Consider the following 26499-nt stretch of genomic DNA (forward strand, 5'->3'; position numbering starts at 1 on the left):
GGCTTAGATTACACAGCTTCCTCATACTGAAGCTTTAGATTAGATTGACTTACCCCCAGGGAGAGGTTGGGCACATAGATGCCTACCTCTGTAAAACTTAGACGGACTCCTTCCAGGTAGTCAAAGGCCAAAGAGGGACAAAGAAGGGCTGAGGAAGCCCTCCTCTGCAGGGAAGAGTGAGAAAGGGAGGTGTAGGGGGCCCAGAGCGTAGCTCTGATGGCTGACACTCCACCTAGAAACGAGAGGGAGCAACCACAAGTTCCAACCTTAATAAAATAAAAACATATCCATACTGAAATAGATTGTAGTCAGTAAAATCATATTTAAAGACTATTTCATGAGGTAGTACATTTTCCAAATATTGGAGTAAATGAGCTGAAACTGTGTGTTTATCATCAGTATATAAAACTGTATCTATAAGACGCCAATTTCATAAAATATATGCACTCAAAAAAATAACTGCAAAGAAAATGTCAAAATATTAATAGTAGTTATCTACAGGTAGTATATTTACCTATTTAAATATATCAATTTTTTCTGCATTTGAAAAATTAATTATAATAAATGTGTATCACCAGGAAGTGAAATATCACTGTCTACCTGGGCACAAGTGATTGAAGACATATCTTTGGGACATCTAGAGGCATAGCCTGAAGTGATTGGTCCCAAGTGTAACACTCCTTTTGTATCTCAGGTTTTATCTTAAGTATTCATGAGAACTTTTGCATTCTATTCCACAATACAGCTCTGTTTAAGGAATAAAACAATGCTTTAGTTTATTATCAGGAAATTGAAATGAAACAATTTCAATCTTTTTTTTTTTTTTTTTTTGTCCAATGCCCAGTGCTGTAGCATTGACTCCACTAGTAATTGGAAAACTGTGCTGGGTTGAAAGCACTGATCCTACAGACCATGTTCCTCACCTCCGCTGTCCCTCTCCTCCCTCCTAGTGTCACACAGGATCTTGAGAATCCAGACTCACATTAAAAGCTGCACACATATAGATGATAGTGATTATTTCACTGCTTCATGAGCAGCATGTAGGAATTCACTGAGGGAGAGGAGCCCAGACAGCTGGCCAAGAGGTGACACAGAGCAGGGTGCTGAGGCTGTGGATGGTGGAAATGACCGACTCCATCACCTTGCTGAGAGGTGGCCCCTCCTTTGGCTGTCACACACGGAGAAGGATGCTGACCCTCTGCTTTGTCAGTCTCTGATGCTCACTGGTAATACTCATCATAAGAACACTATCGGGAAAGAAAGATGTTCTTTAACTAATGGTATCACACGTAAATGAAAAAATTGCCTAAAGGACCCATTTTCTACAATTAATTCTCCTTTTCTAGCGTTCAAGCTTCATTTATTTATTGTGATTTTTGTCCTAGGCACTAAAAAGGAGTCTGTTTGCCGGATGTTGATGGAGAAGGTTCAGGCACATGCAGATGTGTTGTGTGATGGTGTATTTTGATATCAGCATCTCTTTAAACATGGCTCACTCATTTTGACCTATACCAGTTCACTCGTAGCTGCCACTATGGCCTCATCATTTTAATCCTATTTTCTAGGCTTTATTTCTAGGCTCTATGATTTTCAAGGCCTTTCCAGATGCATCTAGGATTGACTTTGAAAGAAATTAAGCAATTTTTATTTGTTTGTGTTTTTCACAGTACTGTTTCTAGCCAAGATTTCTCTCTTTTTAGTCATAATTTCCTTCAAAATATGCATGCTTGACTTTTAATCGTTGTTCCAGAAATGAGGATTTTGGGCAGTTACTGTTGGAATTTCCTAGCAATAAAGATACCAAAGTTTAGGCTCTTTGTATCTAATAGTAGTAAAATCTGCATTTTTAAATACTCATCTGCAACAGGATGTTATGTGGAATTTTGTTGTCCCAGATTTGGCACCAGGACCCATGGCCTAAGCTAAGAAGCAATAAGTAGTCCACATTTTAAAAAGAGCCACCAACAATTGAGATTGTACATGCCCTTCGAGGTGATGGATACTATGCTGAATAGGCCCTCCGAAATTAATCCCCATGCTCCCCGGCTGGTACCCTGTTCTAGTTTATACCACCAGTCATCTGGCAAGCAAGAGAAAAATAGAGACAGAGAAACAGAGCAGACATTGGGACCTCTGGGAAGATCAGTGTTGACACTGAAAGGCATATCCCTCCCAAACCTCATGGAGCGCTTCCCTCTTCCAGCAGCTAAGGGAACGGCCCACCAGCTTTCTCTGTACTGGTTGGAAATTGTACTTGGGCGGAAGCCTTGATTTTCCCTTGTGTCTGTTTCGTGGAGACAAAGCCAGCCAGAGACACGACCAGTGTCTCAAGTTGAATTCTGCCAGAAGCAGAACCTGAGGTGAGGATTCAAGTGCAAGTAGCTTATTTTGGAGGAGATACTAGTAAACACCGAGAGGAGAGTAGGGAAGTGAGACAAGGGAGGCTACCAACAGCAGAAAAGGCAACCGGTGCTTACTCTTGCTGGGGAACACAGGGAGCCACTGAAGAATTCAACCGTTAGAGTTACCACAACTGAGAGGGGTTGGGGGCTATTTATAGACCAACTCCCATCAGTCACTGTTGAGAGTTGCTCCCTGGAGGGTGGTCTCTGTCACTCTCACTTCCCCAGCAGAGTAGTCTCCAGGCTAAAGAACGCCCTCAGACAGAGACACGAATGCTGGAATCTGGGGGGCATCTGCAGTGTCTGCTTGTTACAGGTAGAAAGGGGTCTTCAGAGGAGCAGGCTGCAATAGCAAAGTAAGGATGTGTGACTTTTCCATGGGTGAAGGAGAATGATGGGAAATAGCTGGAGCTGAGCCCCTTGATTGTCCACTAAGCAAGACAGCTCCAGTAGTAAGAAGTGGTGAGTACACTGTTGGAAGTGGGAACTGAGAACGACGGTGAGTTCTCCAAAGAACACACACACACACACACACACACACACACACACACACACACACACACGGGCCAGCATGTGTAGTCCACAAACACAGAAAGCACCAGGGACTGTTTCTTTACTTCCTGTCACTTTTTGCTCTTTTGACATTTCCTTTTTCTTCTGTTGTTTCAAGGCAAAAGACCTAATATCGGAAAATATTGGGCAGAGGTGGCTAAAGTCCCAGCAGGATAGTTCTTTTCAGAAATTTTGTCCAGGCAATCGGGGCCCAAGTCTAAATTCTTCACCTTCATGTAATATACTGTTTCTGTGCTATATTATCAGAAGATCTAGTAGATGCAAGACTCACTGATACATATTCACCAATGAAGTTTATGGAAAAGACATGAGTCAGAGGGGGCAACCGTGAGGGGGACTTTGGTATGTGAATGATGAAGCAGAAGGCCAAGTAAGACACAGGACTAAGACATTTGGAGACTGTCGTTTGAATGAACACTCTCTATAAAATGCCTGGTAACCCCAAGTGATGTCCCTTACCCCTCACCTCCTTACCCCCAGTTACCTCTCAGATGGGGAATTACCGCTCAGATGCCATTTTATACAGTATAATCACATTGGCTAGCATCTCCCACCTCATGTACCTTAAGAGATGTATTTACCAGTCATTACAGAGACCAATCCACTGAAGCAGTGGGAGATCATGTCTGCTACTTGCAACACATCTGCCTCTGTCCTCTTCATTTATCAAGTTTTCTGAATTTTCAGATTCCTCTAATCCAAGGTCAGTACACAACCTGGCACCCTTTATCAAAATAAAAATGCAACTCAAGCAAAATCCATTTTCCTAATTCTAGTACATCTAGTCCCTATCTCAAAATACCATACAGCGTAAACTTAAGTTTATAAATTTCTATGCCAAACCTCAGTGCAAAACTTGGTCTTCCAACTAAATTTAATTTATCCTAATCTGGGATACTCAGTGTTCCCTTGCATCATAGTTTTCCTCTTTTTTTTTTTTTTTCATATGCTATCCCATTTCACAAATGAAAAAGAAAAATCTTTATGACTATTTTAGTAGTTTCTTCGGGTAAAGAAAGCTCGCTTTAGCAGTCAGCTCTGTGATCGTCAGTACTTGGAAAAATCTGTCTTCAAGTACTTCAGGTAATAACTAGATTCATTTATATATCCAAGGCCTATTTAAGAAACACTGTCACTAAATGCAAGTGTGTAATTAAATTTTAAGAATTGGTTAATCCACCAGAGACTGTATTATAGTCAAAGTAGTTTTAAAAGTCAACACTTTTGAATAATGATATATGTAAATGTTATTAAAGTCCTTGGTAATTTAAGTATATACATATAAATATTCTAATGTGTGCGAACTCAACCATAAATCATTTGCAGTTTAGTTTCAATTTTTTTTAAAAGATATGCAGAATTATTTGCTCTATAATGGTAATTGATGTGGTCATTTACAAAAACTAAATTACCAAACAAAACAAAAAAAGAAAAGACAAGCTTTCAAATGTCATTTATTTGGAATAGTAATATATATCACATGTAAATGTGTTTTTGATAAATATAGGATAACTATAATAAATAAAATATGCAATAAGATCATGGACTTAAAATCTCTCCTGAACTCTCACCCCTTTGACTCCCCAATGTGTCAATACATTTGATTTGAAATGTGTCTGGCTTTTTGAAGAGTTTTAGAGTTGGGTTCTTGCTGAAGCTCAAATATTTGCAATTTAAGGGTTAGAGTCTCTGTGTCTTTCATATATTCTAAACACCTGCTAAACTTTTCCTTTATAGTTACTCTTAAATACCTGGAAAAAAAGACATTTGTTTCCTAATAGTTTTGAATCATAAATTGCATTTTTCTACTTTCTCAGTATTATTTTTATACTTCAGTTCTCCCAATCTGTACACCAGATCTCCTGGCAATTTGGTGCTTTTTTAGAAGGAAATTTGACCCGATAAATTTCTAAAACAATTGTTTCTACTAGATAAGTCTAGTCATAGCATTACATTTTTTCTTTTCTTTATAACTCATGTTTCCTGTAGTCCATGTCAATCAACAATCATTTTCACGAAGAACCACACCCATTCTCCTCATCATCACTTGTCACCCTGTGACGGTTGTCCTTTTCTATTTGGATTGAGGTGGCAATTCAGAAGTTAACATGGATCATTTATATTCTTTCTCCTGGGAAGCTGGACTAGGGTACAAAGAGCTCTAAGAGGGTAGTTTTGTTGTTGTTGTTGTTGTTGTTGTTGCCAGAAGTTAGAGCATATAGAGTTACGACTGTGCACAAAGGACCAGAGAAATCCCATCAATACAAGGAGGAGTGAATGAAGATGTTCAGAGAGAAGCTGAGACAAAGTACAGGGTGGCCCCGAGGAAACTGATGAAAAGTTGGATGGAGTAGGCACTGTGTGTGGTTCCTGTGGCTTGGTTGTTCCTATTCCAATCCCTCTTGAGTCCCAGTTCTGCTCCCTGCTCTTCAGTTTAGAGAGAGAGTCCTGTGTGCTTCCAAAAAATCCCACACATTGGTTAAGCTAATTAAGTGGATATCCAATCCTTACTGACAACCAAGTGTTGTTAAGACATCTTTATAAGTTTTTATCTTGAAACTGTGCAAATACCTTTGATGCAAGGATAACCCTTAAAACTTTTTACTAAGTTCCATCTGCAAGTGTTTCTCCAGAAATAATTTTTGCTTCTTTTCCTTATTATGGAAATAATATCTCTATTAATAGTTTTAGATAAAACAGGAAACTGTAATAATTACAGTTTTAGTCACTCACTTTCTTTGTGTATGTGAAAGCATATATAATTATTATATGTAAATATGTAGTACAAGCACTTTCTATAATTTTTATTTTTAAAGCTGCACAATGAAATTTTCCCATACAATAAAATTCTAAAATTACCTTTCAAGTATAGTCTATCATGTCGCTATACCACAATTGAATTTTTAAATCTCCTATTACGGGTCAGTTGTTACTGAAAGACTTTCCAGTTAAAATAGTTATTCTTGTGCATAATGCATTCTCAACACCTCTTAATATTTTCTTTCTTTTTGATTCTCCTTCATGTGAAATATGAGTAATACTTCATTACACTTATTTCTGTTTCTTGCCTCATTGTGTTGGTTAGACTTCCCACATAGAAGTGATGGAGCTGTCTTGACTTGTTCCTGAATTTAGTGAGAATGCTTCAAACATGATTTTGCCCATTGGTTTACGGTAGCTCTCTTTGTCATATTAAGTATCTCTCTATTCTTTGCCTAAGTGATCTGTAAAATCACAAACTGGTGTCCAAATATCATTCGAGACTATCTTACTTTCTCCTTTGACCTCTTGATGTGAGGCATATGAATAAATTCTCATCTTTGACTTTATGAGATAACTGCCACTTAGTGATATTATATAGGCATTGAACATGTAAACTGAAATCATTTTATAAATTTGTTCATAACAACATTAATAATAGTGTTGAATTTGATTTTATTACCTTGTAGTAAGTTAGCAATTTGTTTGAGAATGGTATGTCAGTCTTCTAATTTTCATTTGGATTCTGTTGACTTGACTTTTTGCTATTCAGATTTTCTTTATTCCTTGTGTGTTTATTGGATGGGTGATGGAATTTGACATTATTATTAGATATTTGGTCTTTTGTATGTTTGTTCTATTTTTTTAAAGGCTGGATTAAGTCTGCTACTCATCAACTCCGGTGCACACCATTTCAAAATTTGATGTACGTCCCTATGGGTTCATTTCAAAATGATTTGTGTCCATGTTTAATAGCTAAAGCATGTATGTGGGTGGAAAAACAGTGTGACCATAAATCTGAGATTAAGTTCTTCTTTGACCCTCTGGTTCTTCTGTGATTTGGCTAGACGGTAATAGCCTAAGTGTTACGTGAGCCAACATTTTTTTGTCATTCTAGAATTTTAGTCGATGAAGTCTGAGTAAAGACTTAAAACAAGTGAGACATACTGCATATGATTGATTTGACATTACAATATAAATAAGAAAGCTTAGTTATGGCAGAATACTCTCCCTAGTTATACATTTGTCATTTTTTGTTAATGGTTCTATTGTATCATCAGATAGTACAATGAAAAATCCCTAGCATGGTACTGGTATGTAATAAAGGCTCAATATGGATATGGTGAAATAAGTTTAAATATAATCTTTATAGGAGTTTTTATTTCACAATCACAGGACAGGATTCACTGTAACAATGTTTGGCTTAGAATTTATTAGTTTATTCTGCATGTTAGATTTACAGCTAGTGAAAATTAAGGCATTTATTTGTTTATTCTTTCAGCCACGTATTTCATAGTACTTTTTGATCATCGATAGAATGAAAATACAAGAATCAATCCTTGCAATAGAGTATCTTGCAATCTGTCTTGGGATGTAGCCAGATATATAAGCACTAACTGTAATTATGATGGAGTTAGTGTAATAGAATGTAGTGGGAGGGGCACTGAGGTGGATTTAATATTTTCTGCACAGCAGAAGAATTCAGAAAAGCTTCGAAGAGGAAGTGAACTTTGATCTGGATTTTGAAGAACTGGTAAAAGGTAGAGGTAGACATATAGGGAGATAAGAAAGAATTGTTAAAAATTTCCAGCAGAGCAAACATCAGGAAAGCATGGTATGTTCCGAAATTTCCAAACAGACTGGTGTGACCAGGATGAGAATGCCGTGTAAGAGGTAGGTTGGGAAAGTAGGCAGCAGATTGGAGTATGGAAAGGGATGTGGGTCGAAGAAGTATTTAGACTGGACAGTAAAAAGACATGTAGAGATATTGCAACTATTTTGTAGACAGAGGGAAAATCTTAGAAGTTTGAAAACATGATTGTATCAGTATTTCAGAAAGACAACTTTGATGGCAGGTCACACAATGGATCTGAAAGAAGAGCAGCTTCAGCTAGAGATGTTTCTTCACATATTTTACAACTTAAAACTTTTCTTAGTCTTAGTCACTTAAGATGTGAAAAAATAGTATTACTATTATTTAATTTACATTAATGAAGTTGTTAGTGGTTATTAGTGAAGTTAAATGTTTTTCACATTTTCTGACAAAAATAGAATTTTTTTTTTTGTATTAATTTTGTTTGGTTAAAACACTCCCTAGATCGCTGTTATTTTTCTCTTAGAGATGTGTAAATGTTCTTTACATTTTAAGGACCTTAATATTTCATTTGATAGGCATGATGTGTATATTTTCCAGTTTGTTCCTTGCTTTCTAGTTTTGATTTTTTTGAGAAGGAGCAAAAATTTTAAGAAGTGCAATACTTCTTATGGTTTTGTATCTTATTACCTTGGCGAGAAATTTCAAAAGGTTTTTAAAATTCTAAGTGAAACTACTTAGAATGGCTAATTTGCTCCTACGCTACACAGAATATTAGGAAATATTCTGATTTTTCACAATTGAGCATAATTTACATTATTGCTTTGAGATAGCTAATCTATCACATTAATGAGGTATCTTTTTATTCCTAATTTTATTCATTAAAAATTAATTTTATTAAATTCCTTTTTAGCATTTTGAATTATTTTCTTTTATTTGGTATAATTACTGTGTTGTATGACAGCAAAAGACTTAATAATTTTAATCTATTTTTGCATCGAAGAATAAGCCTTATTGAATAAGGGAGAAAGATTCTTTGAATATTATTTGACTTAAGTTTGGAAGTATTTATTTGGAATTGTGCTTTTATGTTTGTAAGTGAGATTAGTCAGCAGCTTTCTACACTAAAATTTGTACTAAGCTTTATCGGTTTGAATTTCTGACATTTTATATTTACTGGTAATGTGGATTTCTTTGTCTTTCATTGCATTTTGGGTTTCCTTGCATTATTATTATTATTATTATTATTATTATTATTATTATTGTTTTTTATCAAATCCCTTTCTTCACATACATCTCTGTTTTCATCTTAGCCTGTTCTCTTTCTATGGCTTTTAGTTCCTGTTTCCATAGAGTCTTATCGCTTTCTAAATCCTAGTGATGTAAGCACCATTCCATTGTGCTTATTTTTTTCTTATTTCAGTATTAAGTTATGTATTCTTTTTTTTTTTTTTTTTTTTTTTTTTTTTACTGGGGAACAGTGTGCACTTCCAGGACTTTTTCTCCAAGTCAAGTTGTTGTCCTTTCAATCTTGGTTGTGGAGGGTTCTGTTCAGCTTCAAGTTGTTGTCCTTTCACTCTTAGTTGTGGAGGGCGCAGCTCAGCTCCAGGTCCAGTTGCCATTGCTAGTTGCAGGGGGCATAGCCCACCATCCCTTGTGGCAGTTGAACCGGCAACCTTGTGGTTGAGAGGACACGCTCCAACCAACTGAGCCATCCGGGAGCTCAGCGGCAGCTCAGCTCAAGGTGCCGTGTTCAATCTTAGTTGCAGGGGACGCTGCCCACCATCCCTTGCGGGACTCGAGGAATTGAACTGGCAACCTTGTGGTTGAGAGCCCACTGGCCCATGTGGGAATCGAACCGACAGCCTTTGGAGTTAAGAGCACGGAGCTCTAACCTCCTGAGCCACCGGGCCAGCCCGTTATGTATTCTTTTAAACCTTCAAGTTGATTTTGCAGTTCTTAAGTTTACACAATATTTTCATAGGCTTTAGACTTGTGTTTTTTCTTCCTGGGATGAAGATGTATCTATCTTGACCTGTACTGTCCATGTTGTAACCACAAGCCAATGTGACTTTAAATTTAAATTAGCTAAAATTAAATAAAATGATAAATTCAGTTTCTCCATTGCAGTGGCCTCATTTTAAGTGTCCAGGAGCCACATGTAGCCAGTGGCTATTGAGCAGAGCAGATAACATGCCAATCACACAGAAAATTCTGTTGGGCAGTGCTGATCTCGACTCTATTTTCATACTGACACAGTGTGTGGCTTATTTTTAACCCTTTTCAGTGATCACTTGGATAGGTTGTCAGTTTTAATAATAATAAGAAGAAGAACAACAGCAAATTTTATAGCCATGTATTCCAACACTCATTTTACCCAGTTTATTATTCGTTGCAAACTCTGTGACTGGATAGCTCCTCATACATGGATGAGAAAAAAGGAAGGAGAAAACCTCCCTCTGGCTTTGAAAATTTCCTGCTAAAAAACTTTACGCTAGAATGTAAGATATAGATAAAGTACCAGAATTCACTATGAAAAACAGAACTAAATCCTAGGAAGCATTTGTTATATGCATTTAACATAAGTAAATAAAACATTGAAATAGAGATGAGAAAGGAGGAGATAAAGGACTGAAGTGAAAACAAAACTGGCTGAGAAGCTGAAAGGAATAAAGAGAACTGTGTAAAATAAATATTGTAATGTTGACGTAAGAAGTGTCCAAACCTGTAGAGAATTTTTATGAGTTTATCTCAGCCAGACTTACGACAATTTCTGGGAAGCAAAATCTCAACAGATAAAGAAAATGCTCAGGAGAATGGCAGTTTTGCAGCCTATTGTGCGTATTAGAATCAAAGGCGGAGACATAGAAGGAAATCCATTGGTGATAGATTAAGGGGGTAGGAGAAAGCAAAGTGGGGAATTCTCTGGGAATGGATAAAAAATAAAACAGAAAGACATATGCTTCTTTTACATTGGTGGGTACAGAATAGCTAACAATTAATATTTACGGCACATAGAGATGGTATTTCAGCAACAAGATGACAATGAGGGGTTCTGTGGTCTTATGCTCTGGTGTGGTGGGCTGTGCCCTGAGGGGTCTGGAAAAGGAGGTGACTCTGACATTTCAAAGGTATGTTATCTTAGATGCACAAAAACAATACACAAGCTCACTTCAGGTAAAGGTTGACCTTTGTCAAGGAAGCTACAGGCCTAGAACGTGACTACCCACTATGACCTGCTTTTAGTTAGGAATTTTTATGTTCAGACCATCCTATGCGGTAACTTTCAGTCTGAGTTTGTAAGGCCCACCATTGGTGGCCTCCCCTGAGCTTGTCAGATTTAGTGTGTGGCCCCTTTTTCATCCACAATAACAAGGAAAATAAATGTAATGCCAAGATTAATAATTAGAAGTAGAAGGGAAGAAAAACAACAAACACTACATAAAACCAAATAGTGATAATATGGAAGAAAAGTTTGACATGTTTCTACCAAATTGAGAAGGAAATGGGATGAGATAAAAGTGAGAAAAAGAATATATGAAGTTCAGAAAATGAGGAACCAACAGATGAATAATTTGTTTTCCAAGAAATATTGTTCAAAAATATAAAACAATAAATCTTCCTTAAACTGGAGAACATTTGAGTATTCAAATTAAAAATAAGTAAATAACAGACGAGGGTTGGTGAAATTTTAGAATTTGAAGGATAAAGAAAGTATTATTGTAGCTTATGGTGTCTTGTTTGTAGTTAATGTTTCCTAACAAGGAAAAAAAATGTGGAAAACAAGTTGAAACACTGACTAGTTTACTAATTTTCTGCTTCCTAGAGCAGACTGGCTCTGATATAGTCATAATAGGTAACAGTTCATGAAGTCAAGTTTTTTGAAAGCTGACTTATGAAGTTCTCTAGTTATTATCCTCACTCATGGTTGGCTGCAGTTGGAATTATATCCCCATGTAGTTTAATTAATGGAGCCCAAGGGCAAATATTGTCCCCAAGTCAGTTTTGTTGTGACTCCTCCTTTTTTTTTTTTTTTTTTTCCAAGACCATTTTTCAGAATAGTTCTCTTGTGGCCTGACTTTGAGGGTGGGGGGTGGGGTTGCAGTCTTGTGTAACGGTGATGGATCTCGGGTGTTAGAACAATGTTACACAACCCTGCATTTTTATCATTCTAATGACTATTGCTGGACAAGGGGAGCTTACTTCCCTGCCAGATATTTATACAAGCTAATCAGAGGCTTGATACAATACAGATGGTGATAACCTTTTGCCATTCAAAGTTCATGTTGATTTTTTTTTCTTTGGCAGCAAAGGGTTTGCCTCATTCAATATTCTGGAGCAAAAAAAAAAAAAAAGTCTATTTCTTAAATGCCTTACAAAGGATAGCAGATGATGTAAACCATTTTAGGAACACTAAAAAGAGAATTAAGTGTTAGTCCTCTGCCACATTCCCCAAACATTATCCCAGATCTATTTACTTCTTAGATCTGTGGGATGAAAACTATTTTTATTGAATTATGTTTTTACTCAGTACAATGAAGCACAAAGATTAGGGTGGCTGGCAAGTAATTTTCAGTAAATTAGCCACTCTTTTATCTTTAAAGTGCATTCCAAACCCAGATCTTGTGTAATTCTTTGCTTGGACTACTAGTCCTGCTATTCTTTTTACTATTTTAAGCTTAATATATTGTCCTGCCAACAGATGTAATGGTTCCTGTAAATATTCACCAGTTCCCTGGAAGAAGAGAAGAAAAATAGACTCACAGCTTTAAGTGTTGTTTATGTAAGGAGCAGTACAGCAAGAAATCGCCACGAAATTCTAACCTGGATGTGAAGAAATGTTATTGACATGAGCCAAGATTAATATTACAAGATAGTATTTGTTCGTGTCAGAAGGACAATAAAGACACAAAAAGGAAACTTTATCTTTTTTATTTTGTATAAAACTATACAAATACAGCACAGGGGTGCACATGCACACAGATATTCCATTCTGCTCATTCAAGACCAACTCACTCATGTAACTCTCTCCAGAGTATCCTAGAGTTTATCCACTCCACTCATTCGTTAACTCATTCATTGTATAAATAGTTATGAGCACCTACTCCAGGCCAGGCACTATCGAGCATACCATACTGAAAAAGATAATTTACTTTTTTCTCTCTTCTCCTTTCCATCAAAAGTGTGTGTGTGTGTGTGTGTGTGTGTGTCTTGCTTACAGTTACCTGTCATATTCTTGTAGAAGAGAAAGTAGTCCAAATGAGCAAAAGTTAGGGGAGTGTCCATAGAGGTTAGGATATGATTTCAGAGGGCAACAACTCAGAGAGTTTATCATTTCCTGAAGAACAAGGATGGTGTAAACACAGCTTGCCACATCTTGGAGTATTAGAACTTGGAGTTACCCTTTGAATACTGACATACAATTTTAGAGACAAATAAAATTATATCTAGCTGAGTGCCGTCCATAACAGATAATTGGACTTTTCTCCAGAGGTAGTACTGAATGAAAAAAATATGTGAGTGTGTGTGTGTGTGTGTGTGTGTGTGTGTGTGTGTGTGTTTCAGTTCATTCCAATTATTGTTTATGTTGATTGGGGCTTTATGCCTGCCATGTGTACTAACTGAAAAAATAAACAAACAAAACCTTTATTTGGCCAGAAGGAGCTTCTTCAGGCTGGTTACTGATTCTCTTTGGCATGACCTAAGTAGTCTTTAATAGCTTATAATAGTAGGTTTTTGAGGAGTGGGTTGAAGTATTTGAAAACCTCATCTCAAATTGCTGGCTTTCCAGATATTCTCCAGAGTTATTTTTAGTTTATTTTAATTGTCTTTAAATTAAGGTTTAATAGCATTATCTTTAGCTCCCAAACAATAAAAGATTTGGTAAGGATTATTGAATTAGAAACAATACCTAATGATTATATACAATGAAGAATGCTTTCTATATACTTGAATCTTAGAATCTGAGAGAATCTGGATCTTATAGCTGAAAGTACTCCTCAAAATGAATTGAGGCAGTTATTTTTTAAATGATACCATCTCCTTTTAACTTGAACAAAACAGGGTATAATTTTCGCTCTTCCTGACTTTCTGGAGTGTTTCTTGAATTATTGCCTAATAGAGATCAAATGCCTTTTAAAAACTTGCCGCAAAATATACTCCGGTACTTTTTTACCTTTCTTATCCATTTATAATCAAAAGCGACAACAGGAAATTTAGTTACAATGCCGAATTCACTATTGGATTACCAGTTTGATGTTACAAAGTACCAGTGGCAATACATAGATGCGTTTTTAGAAAGATTTCATTTTTTTCCTTCTATGTATAGAAAAGGAACTGCATATAACATTTATAACTCTCTTGCCCTAAAATAATAAAGGAAAGGTTTCAGAATAAGTAAATCAGTATTTTTCTCATGAAGCTAGGACACCACCAAAGACAGCTGATTTTGTGCTAATACTGGGTGGTCCCAGTGAAAAAGATGAAGTATTGAATCAATTCTACAAGGTTGTAGGAGCCGTGGAAAAACAAATACAGAAAGCAGGTTGACCCTTATTGATTCTGGAAAAGACATACTCTGTTAAATTTTCTAACTAGTTAGGCTTCTAGTATATGATCATGAGGTGGAGATAGGTGGGGAGAGAGAGAGAGAGAGAGAGAGAGAGAGAGAGAGAGAGAGAGAGAGAAAGATATTCTTGGAAGTAGATACATGGGACTCAGATTTGGTTCATGTTTTGAGAGCGTGAAAATAAAAAAACAGTTTAACAATAAGTGATAATATTGATAAAAATTAATTCCATAAACATTTGCTGCTCATCATTAGCAAGTTCCATGGCAGAGCCTCTGCTGCTGCTGCTGATAGAGTTTAAATGCTTTTATGGTGTATAGTGGTTCTGTGAGACCATTGTAAGCACTGGTTTGTGCCTGTTTCTATCTTGCTTTCACTGATCAGTGTTCCTTTCCTTGCTCTTGTGAAATGGTAATGATCTACACAAATACTGCCTTACGTAAGAAGGGCAGCACATAGTAGGTCAGTGCCACCCAGACTCATAGTAACGTTTCCTTTCATTACAGCAAATTCTTCGTCATGCTAGAGAAAACGCGACAAAAGTTATATTTCTCATTACTGACGGATATTCTAATGGGGGAGACCCTAGACCAATCGCAGCATCACTGCGAGATTTCGGAGTAGAGATCTTCACTTTTGGCATTTGGCAAGGAAACATTCGCGAGCTGAATGACATGGCTTCTACCCCAAAGGAAGAACACTGCTACCTGCTCCACAGTTTTGAAGAATTTGAGGCTTTAGCTCGCCGGGCATTGCATGAAGGTAATGCAAATCTAATGGCATCATACGATACATGTAAATGGCGTTTCCTTCTCTCTGACTGCTTGAAACCCACTAGAGGGTAATACCGAGCCTTCCAAATCTTTGCTGAGTATCATGCCCATGTGTCCTTGGTGTATTAAGAAATATGTTGAACTTCGTAAAGAGCGATGACGTTCTGACCTTGCAACAAGAATATTTGTTTTGTTTTGTTTTGTGTGTTTTTAACAGCTGTGATATATTTTCACGAAAATATCCATATTCTCCCACCAGAAACCATTAGAATCAATGGAATGAATTTAGGTGTGTTTTGAGGCCACACACAGAGTGGAAAGCCTTAACTTAGATCTCATTTACAGTGATCTGGAAAGACGAAGTAAACATTCAGAGACATGCATAGAGAATCTCACTGGAATGTTTCCAGAAATACACATGAAGATATAGGGACAATAAATACTTAACACATATTTCCTGACCTGATCATTTGAAGATACATATACTTATGTTAAAACTGAAGAGCATTGCCCCCACAGGGAATGCAACCAGTAAATCTGTTCATTAGAGCATTAGAATTCTTTGTACACCATTTGGAAGGCTGTTTCGTTGTATGGTTTAAGGTAGTTGACCTACCAGGCATAGTCTGGGCATGTGTCTTGGTGATCCACAAGAGAAAGTGTAGGTTGGGAGGAAATGAGGACAGGTAATACAGCCTCAGACCAAAGCCATGTAACAAATTAGGCTTGATCCTTGCAGCTATCCACATGCATGATTCGATTTGATGGGCAAATCATGGGAACATGAGGTTTCAAACAATCAGTGATGTTCAGAACAAAATAAGCAGATCAACCCCACTGTAGCTCCAAGAGAAGAATTTAGGGCAAGGTCTGTTATTTCAGTCTTTAATCAAATAACTCTAGTGATGGCATTTATTATTTACGCTGTAGCTCACAAGCAATACCCTTACGCAGCAGTCAGGACTGTAGTTTTATTTATGGATTTGAGCAAGAATTTCGTAAACCTGGTTACTGCTGCCTGATCTCATACTGAGGCCATGGAGCACTGCTGGTGTGGAAGCCAGGGGACTGACATGTACACTGACTGCGTTATTTCCTGCTGCATCTGGAGACTCCTTACTGAAGTGCTTAATTTCTGCCTGACCCTGCATGGCCTCGAGAACTTCGGATGAGGTCCCAGACTGAAGTAACTTACTGGCTGAAAGAAATTCCCAGTCTGTGATAGTGCAAATAACACACATTCATGTTTGGGTGCAGGTGGGGAGCAGTTGGGAATGAGACAGATACGAAAAGATATTTTTCTCCAACTTGCACTTAAATTTTAGTTTTAGAGACTGTAACATTCGACTGTTAATTCATTTCTTTCTTTGTTTTTTTATCCTCTGTCATGTGTTATTGGTAGATCTGCCTTCTGGGAGTTTTATTCAAGAGGATATGTCTCATTGCTCATATCTGTGTGAAGCCGGCAAAGACTGCTGTGACCGAATGGCAAGCTGCAAATGTGGGACACACACAGGTCAATTTGAGTGCATCTGTGAAAAGGGGTATTATGGCAAAGGTCTGCAGTATGAATGCACAGGTGAGTCTCCAGTTTGTGTGTAATCTATCAGTTATGTGTGCTGTGTAAAAGACGACCCTTAAACTCAATGGCTTAAAACAATAAGTACTTATTGCTCATGAGTCAGCTGGGCAGCTCTTTAGGCCTCAGCTGTGTCAACTCATGTGTTTGTCATCAGCTGTGAGTTGAGTAGGCTGCCCTGCTGATCTTAGCTGAGTTCTCTTGTTTGGGGATCAGCTGGCTGGAGACTGGTCTAAAATGGCTTTGTCGAGGACCACGAGGCTGTCCTTTATGTGGTCTGTCAGATTCCATCGGGCTGCCCAGGCTTGTTCATGTGGTGGCAGCAGGGTTCCAGGAGGAAGAATAGAAGCTGGCCAGGCCCTTTGAAGCCTAGGTTCAGAACTGGGAGGGGGAGGATTTGGGGTCTCTTATTTGCAGTCAGTCAGTAGCCAAATCTGTCCTCTCTTAAGTCAAAATATGCTGCAGTGACTGTATGAGATTGAAGCCAGTGGGATTCTGGTCCTCAGGCCACATGTAACTTGTGAGATTGTCACAAAAATACAACATTCACTGGATGGTCTTTAAGCTCTTCACAAGTCTCCGAAAAGGAACTTCACAAAGCTCTAAAACTGACATCACTTCAAAATGAAACTCACTTCATTGACATTTGTAATTTCACCTCCTCTACCTTTCCTTACCAGAGGATCTTTATATTTTTTAATACTTTGTTAGAAAGGCAGGAAGAACAACTTAGGATTCATGTGTTCTGCATCATATTTTAGGTAATATCTAATATTTAAAAGAGTATGTAATTTTTCCTGTGACAGCCTTTTGTTTGTTTGTTTTTAACCTAAAAAGCAACATGTTTTTTATAACTTACAGCTCTTCCATGATTTGCTGTTTGAGAAAAATGCACTCCCATAGAAATTAACACTCACCAGGAAATTTTAGGAACAGTAGGTTTACTTTATACTGTACCATGTGGCCTGTCATTGCTTGTTTCACGTGAACATTATTTGTTCTGACATTTAAAAGGCTTGCCCTGAAACACAGAAATCTGTTTCTCCTCGTCTACCTGACCTGCTTTCTTCTTTTCCTCATAGGACATCTCCTCTTGTGTTCTTTTACTCTCTTTTATTCTTGCTGCCCCCCATCTCCCTTCCCTTAATTTCTCTTCCCTCCCTGGCCCCGAGCCCAGCTGGCAGACACAGCCTTCCTGGGTCCGACCGTCCACCCTCACCCAGCAGAATCACTCCTTTGTTGGCCCTGCTCCCACTTCACCCAGCAGGATTTCTCATTTAAGCAGAAAAAAAAAAAAAAAAAGAGAGAGAGAGGGGTGGGGGGAATCAGCCCAACTGCCTCTGAGTTGGCAAAATGCCTCCCCTTGAATCTTCCCACATTTTCATCAACAGCCCCGCTTGGCACTGTTCCCAACACCCCCTCCTTTCCTCCTCCCATCCTAGCCCACCAAACACAGGCAGAAGCTCTCATTTTCTTGCTCCATGCTGTAGTCAGCATGTCTACTGACCGTGTGGTCCCAGACTGAACTGCCCCCTGCCAACGAGCCACTGCCGTATGGCTGCCCAGCAGCCTCAGCCACGCTGTGCCACAGCCCCTGCTGCTCCATGGCACTGTAATCTTGCATCCCAGGGGAGAAGCTGCAGGAAGAGAGGGAGGCATTTCAGAAACCCACTGCTCCTGGTTACCCAAGTAGCTGTGGCGGTTACCGGCCGAACACTCCAGGCTGAAAGGCACAGCAGTCTGTAGAATGGATGAGGTTGGGTAGGCCTGTCAGTAGAGCTGCAGTTCAGGGCCCAGGAACCCTCTTGCTGCTGGTTCTAGCCAAGAACACCAAGCACGGAAGGATTCCTTTATCCATCCCTTCTGTTAAATTAGTAAACCTCAGCTTAATACTTCCCTACATACAAGATTTAAATTAGATATATGTTCATCAATATAAATGTTCATATTTTTAGTATTTGTTTCTAAGGCATTAGGAAAAGTCGCAGTGGAACCCCAAGATGTACACTGTGACTTTGGATAATTGTAGGAGGCAGGTGCCCCTCACCAACTCCTTCTGCATGCCAGGAGCTAAGAGAAAATAAAGAAATTATAGCCTTCATACGGCACAAAAGACTTCATACTAGACTCTTTTTTTCCCGGAAAGATAGAAAGAATTATTAGCTCTAAATCATCCAGTACTGAAAATCTGGAAGCCATGCACCCTTTTAAAAATCTATTCAGTCAACAAATGTTATTGAGCACCGTCTCCATGCCCAACCCTATGCTAGGCATTGGGTCCAGGCAGGAATTCAATGGTGACCAGGCAGACACGGTCCACCTTCTTGGTACTCACAGTCTAATCACACATGTCAGTTTGTCAAGGCAAATGCCGAGGAACACTATTAAATAAAAATGCCTGTGGTATAAAAAGGGACTCCAGGGAAGGCTTCACTAAGATCATACCATCTAAGCTAAGATCTGAAGGATGACTAAACCATAGCTGTTGGATTGCTCCAGGAGAGACCTTTCCTTCTGAGTCGTTGGAATTCTGAGTATTTACCCTCACTGTTGAAACAATGCCTTTCAGAAGAAAATCATTCTTTCCTCTTGAGAGCCAAAAGAAACCTCAGAGATCATCTGCTCTAAAACCCTCATTCTGTGAGAGGAAATTGAGGTCTCAGGAAAGATGAGTATTTTGCTCAAGGTGGCATATCCAGCTATCAGCAGGACCTGGGAAGAGACTCAGGACACTTTCCTCTAAGTCCTGTGTTATTTCTAAGCTACCACACAACTTATTTTGCATTTTTGAAAATAGCTTCTTATATACATTGCTTTTCCATAGACTGTGCTCAAAGTGTTTTAAAACAAAGAAAGATCTGGCTCAAATTCACTCTCTGCTGATTACAAACAATGTGGTTTTGGATGACTAATTTCTTCTGATTCTCAGTTTCTTCTGTAAAATGGGCTTAATAATGATATAGCTATATATATGTGTATATAATATATATACACACATACATACATATCTTACACATATCTATGTATATAGAAGTATATAGATATGTATGTATATTTATACATGTGAATATATATGTGTGTATATAGAGATATACAGATATGTATTGGGGTAATTGAGAGAATATACTTAGAGTACTTAGGGCAATATCTGGCACATCAATTCTCTATTCATGGTAGCGTTTATTATCAATCATTGTGAAATAATATACACACGAGAAAGCTAATGAACGAACATTAAAATAATTACCACAAGAATGAGATACTTGAAAATAAGTGACACTATATATTTTGTAAATTTCACTCTTCTACACTAGACTAGTGGCCCTAACCTTTGAAACTGCTCTGTGGGGGTAAGGGAGATGTGTGTGTGCAGGTGAATACCATCAAGAAACCTTACACCTACCAAAGGTGAGATACAGGTTTGACCGAATGAGTATCTAAAGAAAATCAAGAATGCTGAGAGAAGGCAGTGAGGTAATGTGCCATTGGATGCTGAAGAAAGAAGAGGCTATTTGCCTTGATTAGAGGAAATTTATACACTGAGACAAATTATATGTGTTAATTAATTTTATAGAAAAGTAGAAAACTAGAGCTAGCTGTAAGGGTTTTTCTCACCATTCACTTGGGCAACAAGGAAACTATACCATGATCATATAGGAAATTTGTGGCAGAGCTGAAGTGGAATTAAGTTTTCCTAGTTCCCACTCTGGGGTCCTTTGCTCAAAGGCCTGTGAGACCTCAAAGGAAGCTGAGGAATGCAATGCTCCTGTGATGTCCTCCTTTTCCCTCCTTGTTCTGAGTGACTGGCAATCTGGGTTGCATCCGTCCTCATATATTGACCTCCCACAACTCCGTCCAAGGCAATAGCTTCACTTGAAATGACCTGAGCCCCACTGTCACAGTAAGCAGCTGCTTCATGCACAAGATACTGATGCACGAAAAACTTTCAATAGTTGTGGATCTGTTCCACATCATGAACATTTTAACTTGAATGCAAGTTTGAAGAAATGTGTTAGAAATTACTAACAAGTAATACTTTGCCAAAGAGTTCAATTTTATAGGACATTGGTATATTTGAACTGGTTTTTAACTTCTCTTGGCTCCAAAGTTTGAGTTGGTTTCAAAATAATCATGTGCCTTTAGCTGGTGGTCTTAAAGAATATGTGCTAATAGGTTTTCCAGATGCAAGGATTATATAATAAATAGATAACCCAAGGTAAAATGATGCTTTGTTCATGTATGTCTCGGTCACTTGTGTAATGTCACTGAACACAGAAACAGTATTTGACAGAATTTAAACACTAAAAAAATCTGCTGCTAGGAAAAAAGAATTTGAAATACAATTGTAATACTTACCAAGCCATCCCTTATGCGGTCCAGTCTAAGAGACACATTGCAGTGAAAGAAATCCAGTTCAGCAACCAAAATAAATGTCAAAATAGTACAGGTCCTTCACTTGATATTCTCTAACTCCAAAATAGAAACAGCAATTCTTAACATTGTCCCTTTTCTTTTTATATTTTCCCTTAAGAACCATAACTCTTCTGCACTATCTGCTTAAATTCTCCTTTACAGACACACACACATGCACACATGTACACACACACACACACACACACGCACACACACTCGCACGGGCCTCCCAGCTCTAGTTCCAACCTCTTGTCCTTCTTGCTCTTTCTTACTGATTCTATGTCACTCTTTAGGGAACCAGAAATGGAGAAAGTCCAGGGACACTTCCACATCAGCACCTTTTGTTGTTGTAAATCAATGCTTTATGAAATTCCTATGCTATAGATAGATTGGTTGATTTTTAAAAACCCTGCATAACTCAGTTTCATTTTCTGCAAACATTTTGTATGATTCAGAAATTCAGGTATAGGACTTTAACACTACATTAGCAGGTTTAAAGGGTTGAGAAAATATCCGCTAAGATTAGTTATTGAAATTCATTCAGCTAAGGGAAGAGCACTGACAAACTGTGGAGTCTAAGAAATGAAGGTGTTGCTTCCTTTTGTAGCTCTAGTGTTATTTTTTCATCCTTCACATTTAACATAGGCGTTTGGACCGTGATGATGATGATGATGATGATGATGACGACGACAATAATAACTGGTGGTGATGATGATATAATAACAGCTAATATTAAAATAGTGCTCACTTTATTCCAGATACTTTTCCAAGCATTGATGTATATCAACTCCGTTAATGTTCACAATAACTTTATGTAATATTGTTCCATTTTAGAGGCAAGGAAAGTAAAAGTCTGAAAGGTTAAGAAACTTGTCCAGGGTTACCCAGCTCATAGAGCTGGTTTATGAACCTACATTGTCTCACTCTAGAGTCTAAAGTCAGCCATAGAGATAGACATTCAACAAATAAACACACAAATAAAAATATAATTTCAAATTCTGTTCAGTATTAGTTTGATCCTTAGGGAATCATCGATAGTTGATCATTTTCAGCTCACAAAATAGCAGAATCATATGGTTCGACCTAATATGAGAAAGGAAAAGAAGAAAATGAGTTATATAAAATACAAATCTGCTTAATGTGTTTAAATTATGACTCATTCATAGAATAAACTTCAAAACCCTTACCGTGGTATAAAGGCTTTGCATGATTTGATCTCTCTTTACCCTTTGAGCTAAAAGCTGGAATAGTTATAGTTTCCCCCAAATACCAAGCTATTTCATCCCTCAGACCTTTTTTCATGCTGCTCTGGCTCCCTTTCGCACCACACCCAACTACGGTCTTTATTCCTGCTTCATCAGACTAGTGATTCTGACAGGCTGGGACTTTCTAGTTCATTCTGTATCCCACTGCCTGCGTGCCTTCAGAGCCCATAGGAAGCGCTCAGGAAAAGGGATTGGGTAAGACATCAACTTGAATACCAGAATCTTAAATGGACCAGAACACATTATTGAAATCTTAGGCCATTGTGTGGTTTCCACATCTGCCTCGGGCACCACAGGATCCCTAGCACAAAGACACATGGTAAGAAGTCTTTAGGAATGTATTTAATTTATTTGAACGCAAAATAGTTACATTTGGTTCAACTTTGTCAACAAGAAATCAAATGCAGTGTACCGCTGATTTACCAGATTAGTCCTTTTTCGATGGCTAGATCATCAAATCAGTTGTGAATAGCCAGTGAACTCCTGTAGTAAATCCAAGCGGTTGCAGCTGTTCTGAATTTCCCCTGCAGGAATTGAGAGACTCCGAGTATGAAGACAATAGGCATCTTGAGGACACTGCTCCTTTGCAGAGATTGACTCCATTTTATTGAGTTTGGAATAATTAGCAGATTGAGAATTATAGCTGGATGTGGGCCAAGGCTGAGGGCTAGATAACAGAGCCAAAGCCCCAGTTATAATATTTTTCATTAAAGGAGGATACACTATAGAAATAGAAACACTGCAATATTTATGTGGGAATATCTTATTATATATGTAAACATATGCACAAATCCCCACCCCCACCCTGCACACACATTTTCCTGTCTAAGTATTATATCATTTATTTGGAAAGAGAAAGGACAGAGAGCTCTAGAAATTCTTGAATGGAAACCAAAACATTTGGAAATCTTGTTCTCTGAGCAGAGCTTAGCCGATTATTTTTTTTTTTCCAAAAACATCCCCAGCAGTGCCGAATAATGGATTTGTAAGGTGTAAGGAATTTGTACAATCTATTCCTATTTGCTTTTTATAAGAGAATATTGCTAGCATGTTGACATGGTTTCCCATCCACTTAAGGAGTAGAATGGATAACTGTTGCCTTGTTCAGTTTTCCACGGAATGAGGTAGGTATTCAGTCCTGATAATATATTTCCCAGTCTGCCATGATTTTATAACGGGAAAACACATAGAATTAGACGATAAGTGTGACACATTGCCAAACTCCAGAGTCAGTATATTGTATTTTTAAGCTCAGTTATTGTGTTCTTTAGCTCTGTGACTTCTGTTTGATATGTTCTGATATTTTCTCTTTGTTGAAGTTCACACAGTTCATCCAGTCTTCTCCCAAGGTTTGTGAACATCTGTATGACCATTACTGTAAATTCTTTATCAGTTAAGTTACTTATCTCCATTTCATTAGGGTTCTTTTCTCAGGTTTTATCTTGTTATTTTGTTTTTAGAACATATTCCTTTGTTTCTTTATTTGGTTGGACTCAATGTGTTGGTTTCTATGCATTAGAGAAAACGGCCACCTCTCCCAGTCTTGAAGCAATGGCCTCCTGTAGGAGATGAACCTTATCATTCAACCCTACCCTAGCTCTTGGTTGTCTCTGAAACCTTTGTTGTTGTCCAAGCAGCCTATTTTATCTTGAATGACTCCTAGTAGTTGAGGGTGTGCCCAGACCGGTCAGTATTCCAAAGGGGAGGATCTGAGTCAGCACTTAGATTCAGACTGATTGGAAGCCATGCCCTCAGGTAGCAGCTTTAGTAGTCTGCAAATGTATACAGTCTTTTGGAACCACAAGCTAAGCCTTGCTGGCCGCCAGAGCCAGGCAATCTGGATGTGTACCCTGGGCAGCAGTCACAAAAATTGGGGCTCCACACAAGTGTATATGCTCCTTTCTGGGAGATATCGGAGAGCTGGCAGACGGAGGGCACAAAGATGGCGTCCACCCACCTCCATTCCCTGAGTACACCCCACAGGCCCCTAGTTGTGTGCCAAACCTGAAGCCTGCCCCTCAGGCCAAAGCTCCAGGACAAGCACACAGGCCTGTTTCACAGAAGGATTTGGGCTATGTTTTAGTCTGCTGTCTGTGCAGTACCCTGGGGGTGGAACCCTGCCAAGAACTATCTCTCTAATTGTTACACCCTGTGCAACCCAGAGCGCACGTCCCCCTTGCCACTAGAGCCAAGCAATCAAGGAGTATCCCCTGAGAGCAGTAGCTGCAAAAGCTGGGGCACCAGATGCATGTCAAAGCTCTCCTACAGGAGATACTGGCACTCTAGAGTGTGGCAAATAGAGAGCACGTGCAGTGGTACCTTCTGGGGGGGAAAAAAAGCCTACTATTTGGAAAAAAAAAAAAAAAAAAAAGATGGCTCCCACTGGTTAGAACAAGGCAGCAGAATAGAATGAACCAAATGCCTGCCAGCCAGCAGGCCCCTGGATGTGTGACATATTAGATGGATGCTCCTCAGGCTCAGGCTTTAATATTCGCAAATGAGCCTCATTCACATAAAATCTGGGTGCCTCTGGATCAATTGCCTCTGTGCTGAGCCCTGGAGCCCATGAGTTGCCCTTTAAGAGCCATTTTTCCATTCGTTATAATCTTGTGGATGTTTTGAGGGTTCATCTCTCAGGTGCAGGTCTTAAAAGTTGGGGTACCCAGTGTGGAGTTCAAACCCTCCACTCCAAATGGAGAAGCTTTGGGTTTTGAGTTCCTTCCCAACTGTGGGACGCCATGCTGGGAATGGGGCCTATGGGGAGACTGTGTCCCCCTCTCCTACCCGCTTCCATGCGGGTCTTCTCCTTAACCCAATGCGTAGGGATTGCTCAGACAGTTTTCAGGTTTTCTTCAGAGGAATTTGTTCCACGTGTAGCTGCAGGTTCGGTGCATCCTTGGGAAGAGGTGAGCCCAGGAATCTTCTGCATCGCCATCTTGAAACAGACCCGCCCAAAGGCAATGTATTGCTTTCCTTAGAAATACTCCAAAATGTACCCAATATTCTAAAATTGTCAAAATAACGATTAGGATCATTTCCTGCTTATCGCTGTAAAATCTTCTTTTTTCCCTTCTTCTTTTCCCCAGCTCCGTTATTACTCTTTCCAATAACAATGAAAAGGAGACAAAGGGAAAACACTTAACATCTGCTAAATCATTCGTCTTCAGATATTTTTTTGCTCATGTAACTCCTAAAACGATATTGACAACCCGAGTAACCCTTGTTAATTTTTAAGCAGCCATCTGAAAATTTGGGGCAGGGTTTTAAAAGGTGGCATTTCCATAGTGTATAGACTTTTTAAAATAAAATTATTATATCACTTTTGAATGTACCCCATGACATCTAAATGCTATAGCAAATGTGATTCCTTATAGCAGTGAACAAGCATATTATTTTAAACTTGGCATGGTTTCTTGTTTCCTTAGGTCTTTTCCATTCTTGTTCCAGCACATAATTCGATTCTGATGCAATATATTTTTATGTCCTAAAACATTTTATTGATCACAGCATTCCACTTCTCTGCTACAAAAATTGTGAATATAAATTGACAATTTTTAAATTTTCTGTGACCACAATTGCTATTAGATTGAGTTATTATTATAATTATTATTTGTATATAATTTGCCAAACATATTATACATTTGATACTTATTACACATGAAAATATGTGATACATTAGAGATTCATCTCTTAATGAAATGGATCATTCGTGCACGTATCCATGGATTTCTGTAACTCACTATTAGAATAAAAGAGCATATGGCATCAATTTCACTTCTATTTTTCATTTGTATAGGTTTTAGTGATGAAAGCCTTCTTTATACAAATATGTAGAAGGGACTTGAAAGAGTTGTGTTAAATTGATGTCACTAAATTCTTTGAGTTCCTCCTGAGTTACGTACCAAAAATAACATGAGTTATCTATCATCAGAAAGTCTTATAAATGATTTATTAGCTGATGATTCCCTTAGGTCCTTTTTCAATTTTATTGAAACTGAAGAATTGGAAAATGTATAGCTTGCAAAAGGAGTTGTTACCCAATCAATATAATCATTCGCTTTCTCAAATTTCTGGAAAGTCCTACAAAGAGACCTTACTAGGACTTATTAAAAGACTACCTGTTAACTATTTCACTTGGAGGCACTTTGTTTAACCTAATTGTGTTTGGGAAAATCAAAACAGTACACATTTTAATAAACTTTTAGTAAGTCAATAGTTTTTGATAAAATCATTTTACCTTACAATGTACATTGTTATATGTTTATCAAACTCTTGGAGAAACTGCATCTTGGAGCTTCTTAGAGGACCTGCTTATTGTTTCTTAATTAAAGAGAGGTGTGGTTGGTTGGAGGT

The 26499-nt window shown here is 38.2% G+C and overlaps 1 protein-coding gene across 1 annotated transcript in view; it reads left to right on the top strand.

Moving 5' to 3' along the window:
- The window catches only part of SVEP1 (sushi, von Willebrand factor type A, EGF and pentraxin domain containing 1), a 151042-nt gene that overhangs the window by 9602 nt on the left and 114941 nt on the right, over nucleotides 1-26499 (top strand). The window contains exons 2-3 of the mRNA XM_019749535.3: nucleotides 14623-14878; nucleotides 16292-16468. Coding sequence (XP_019605094.3) covers nucleotides 14623-14878; nucleotides 16292-16468 — 433 coding nt within the window. The remainder of the gene's footprint in view (nucleotides 1-14622; nucleotides 14879-16291; nucleotides 16469-26499) is intronic.

The sequence above is a fragment of the Rhinolophus sinicus genome, chromosome 16, assembly GCF_057876585.1.
Source record: "Rhinolophus sinicus isolate RSI-liver-muscle chromosome 16, RSI-T2T, whole genome shotgun sequence".
Classification (NCBI taxonomy): Eukaryota; Metazoa; Chordata; class Mammalia; order Chiroptera; family Rhinolophidae; genus Rhinolophus; species Rhinolophus sinicus.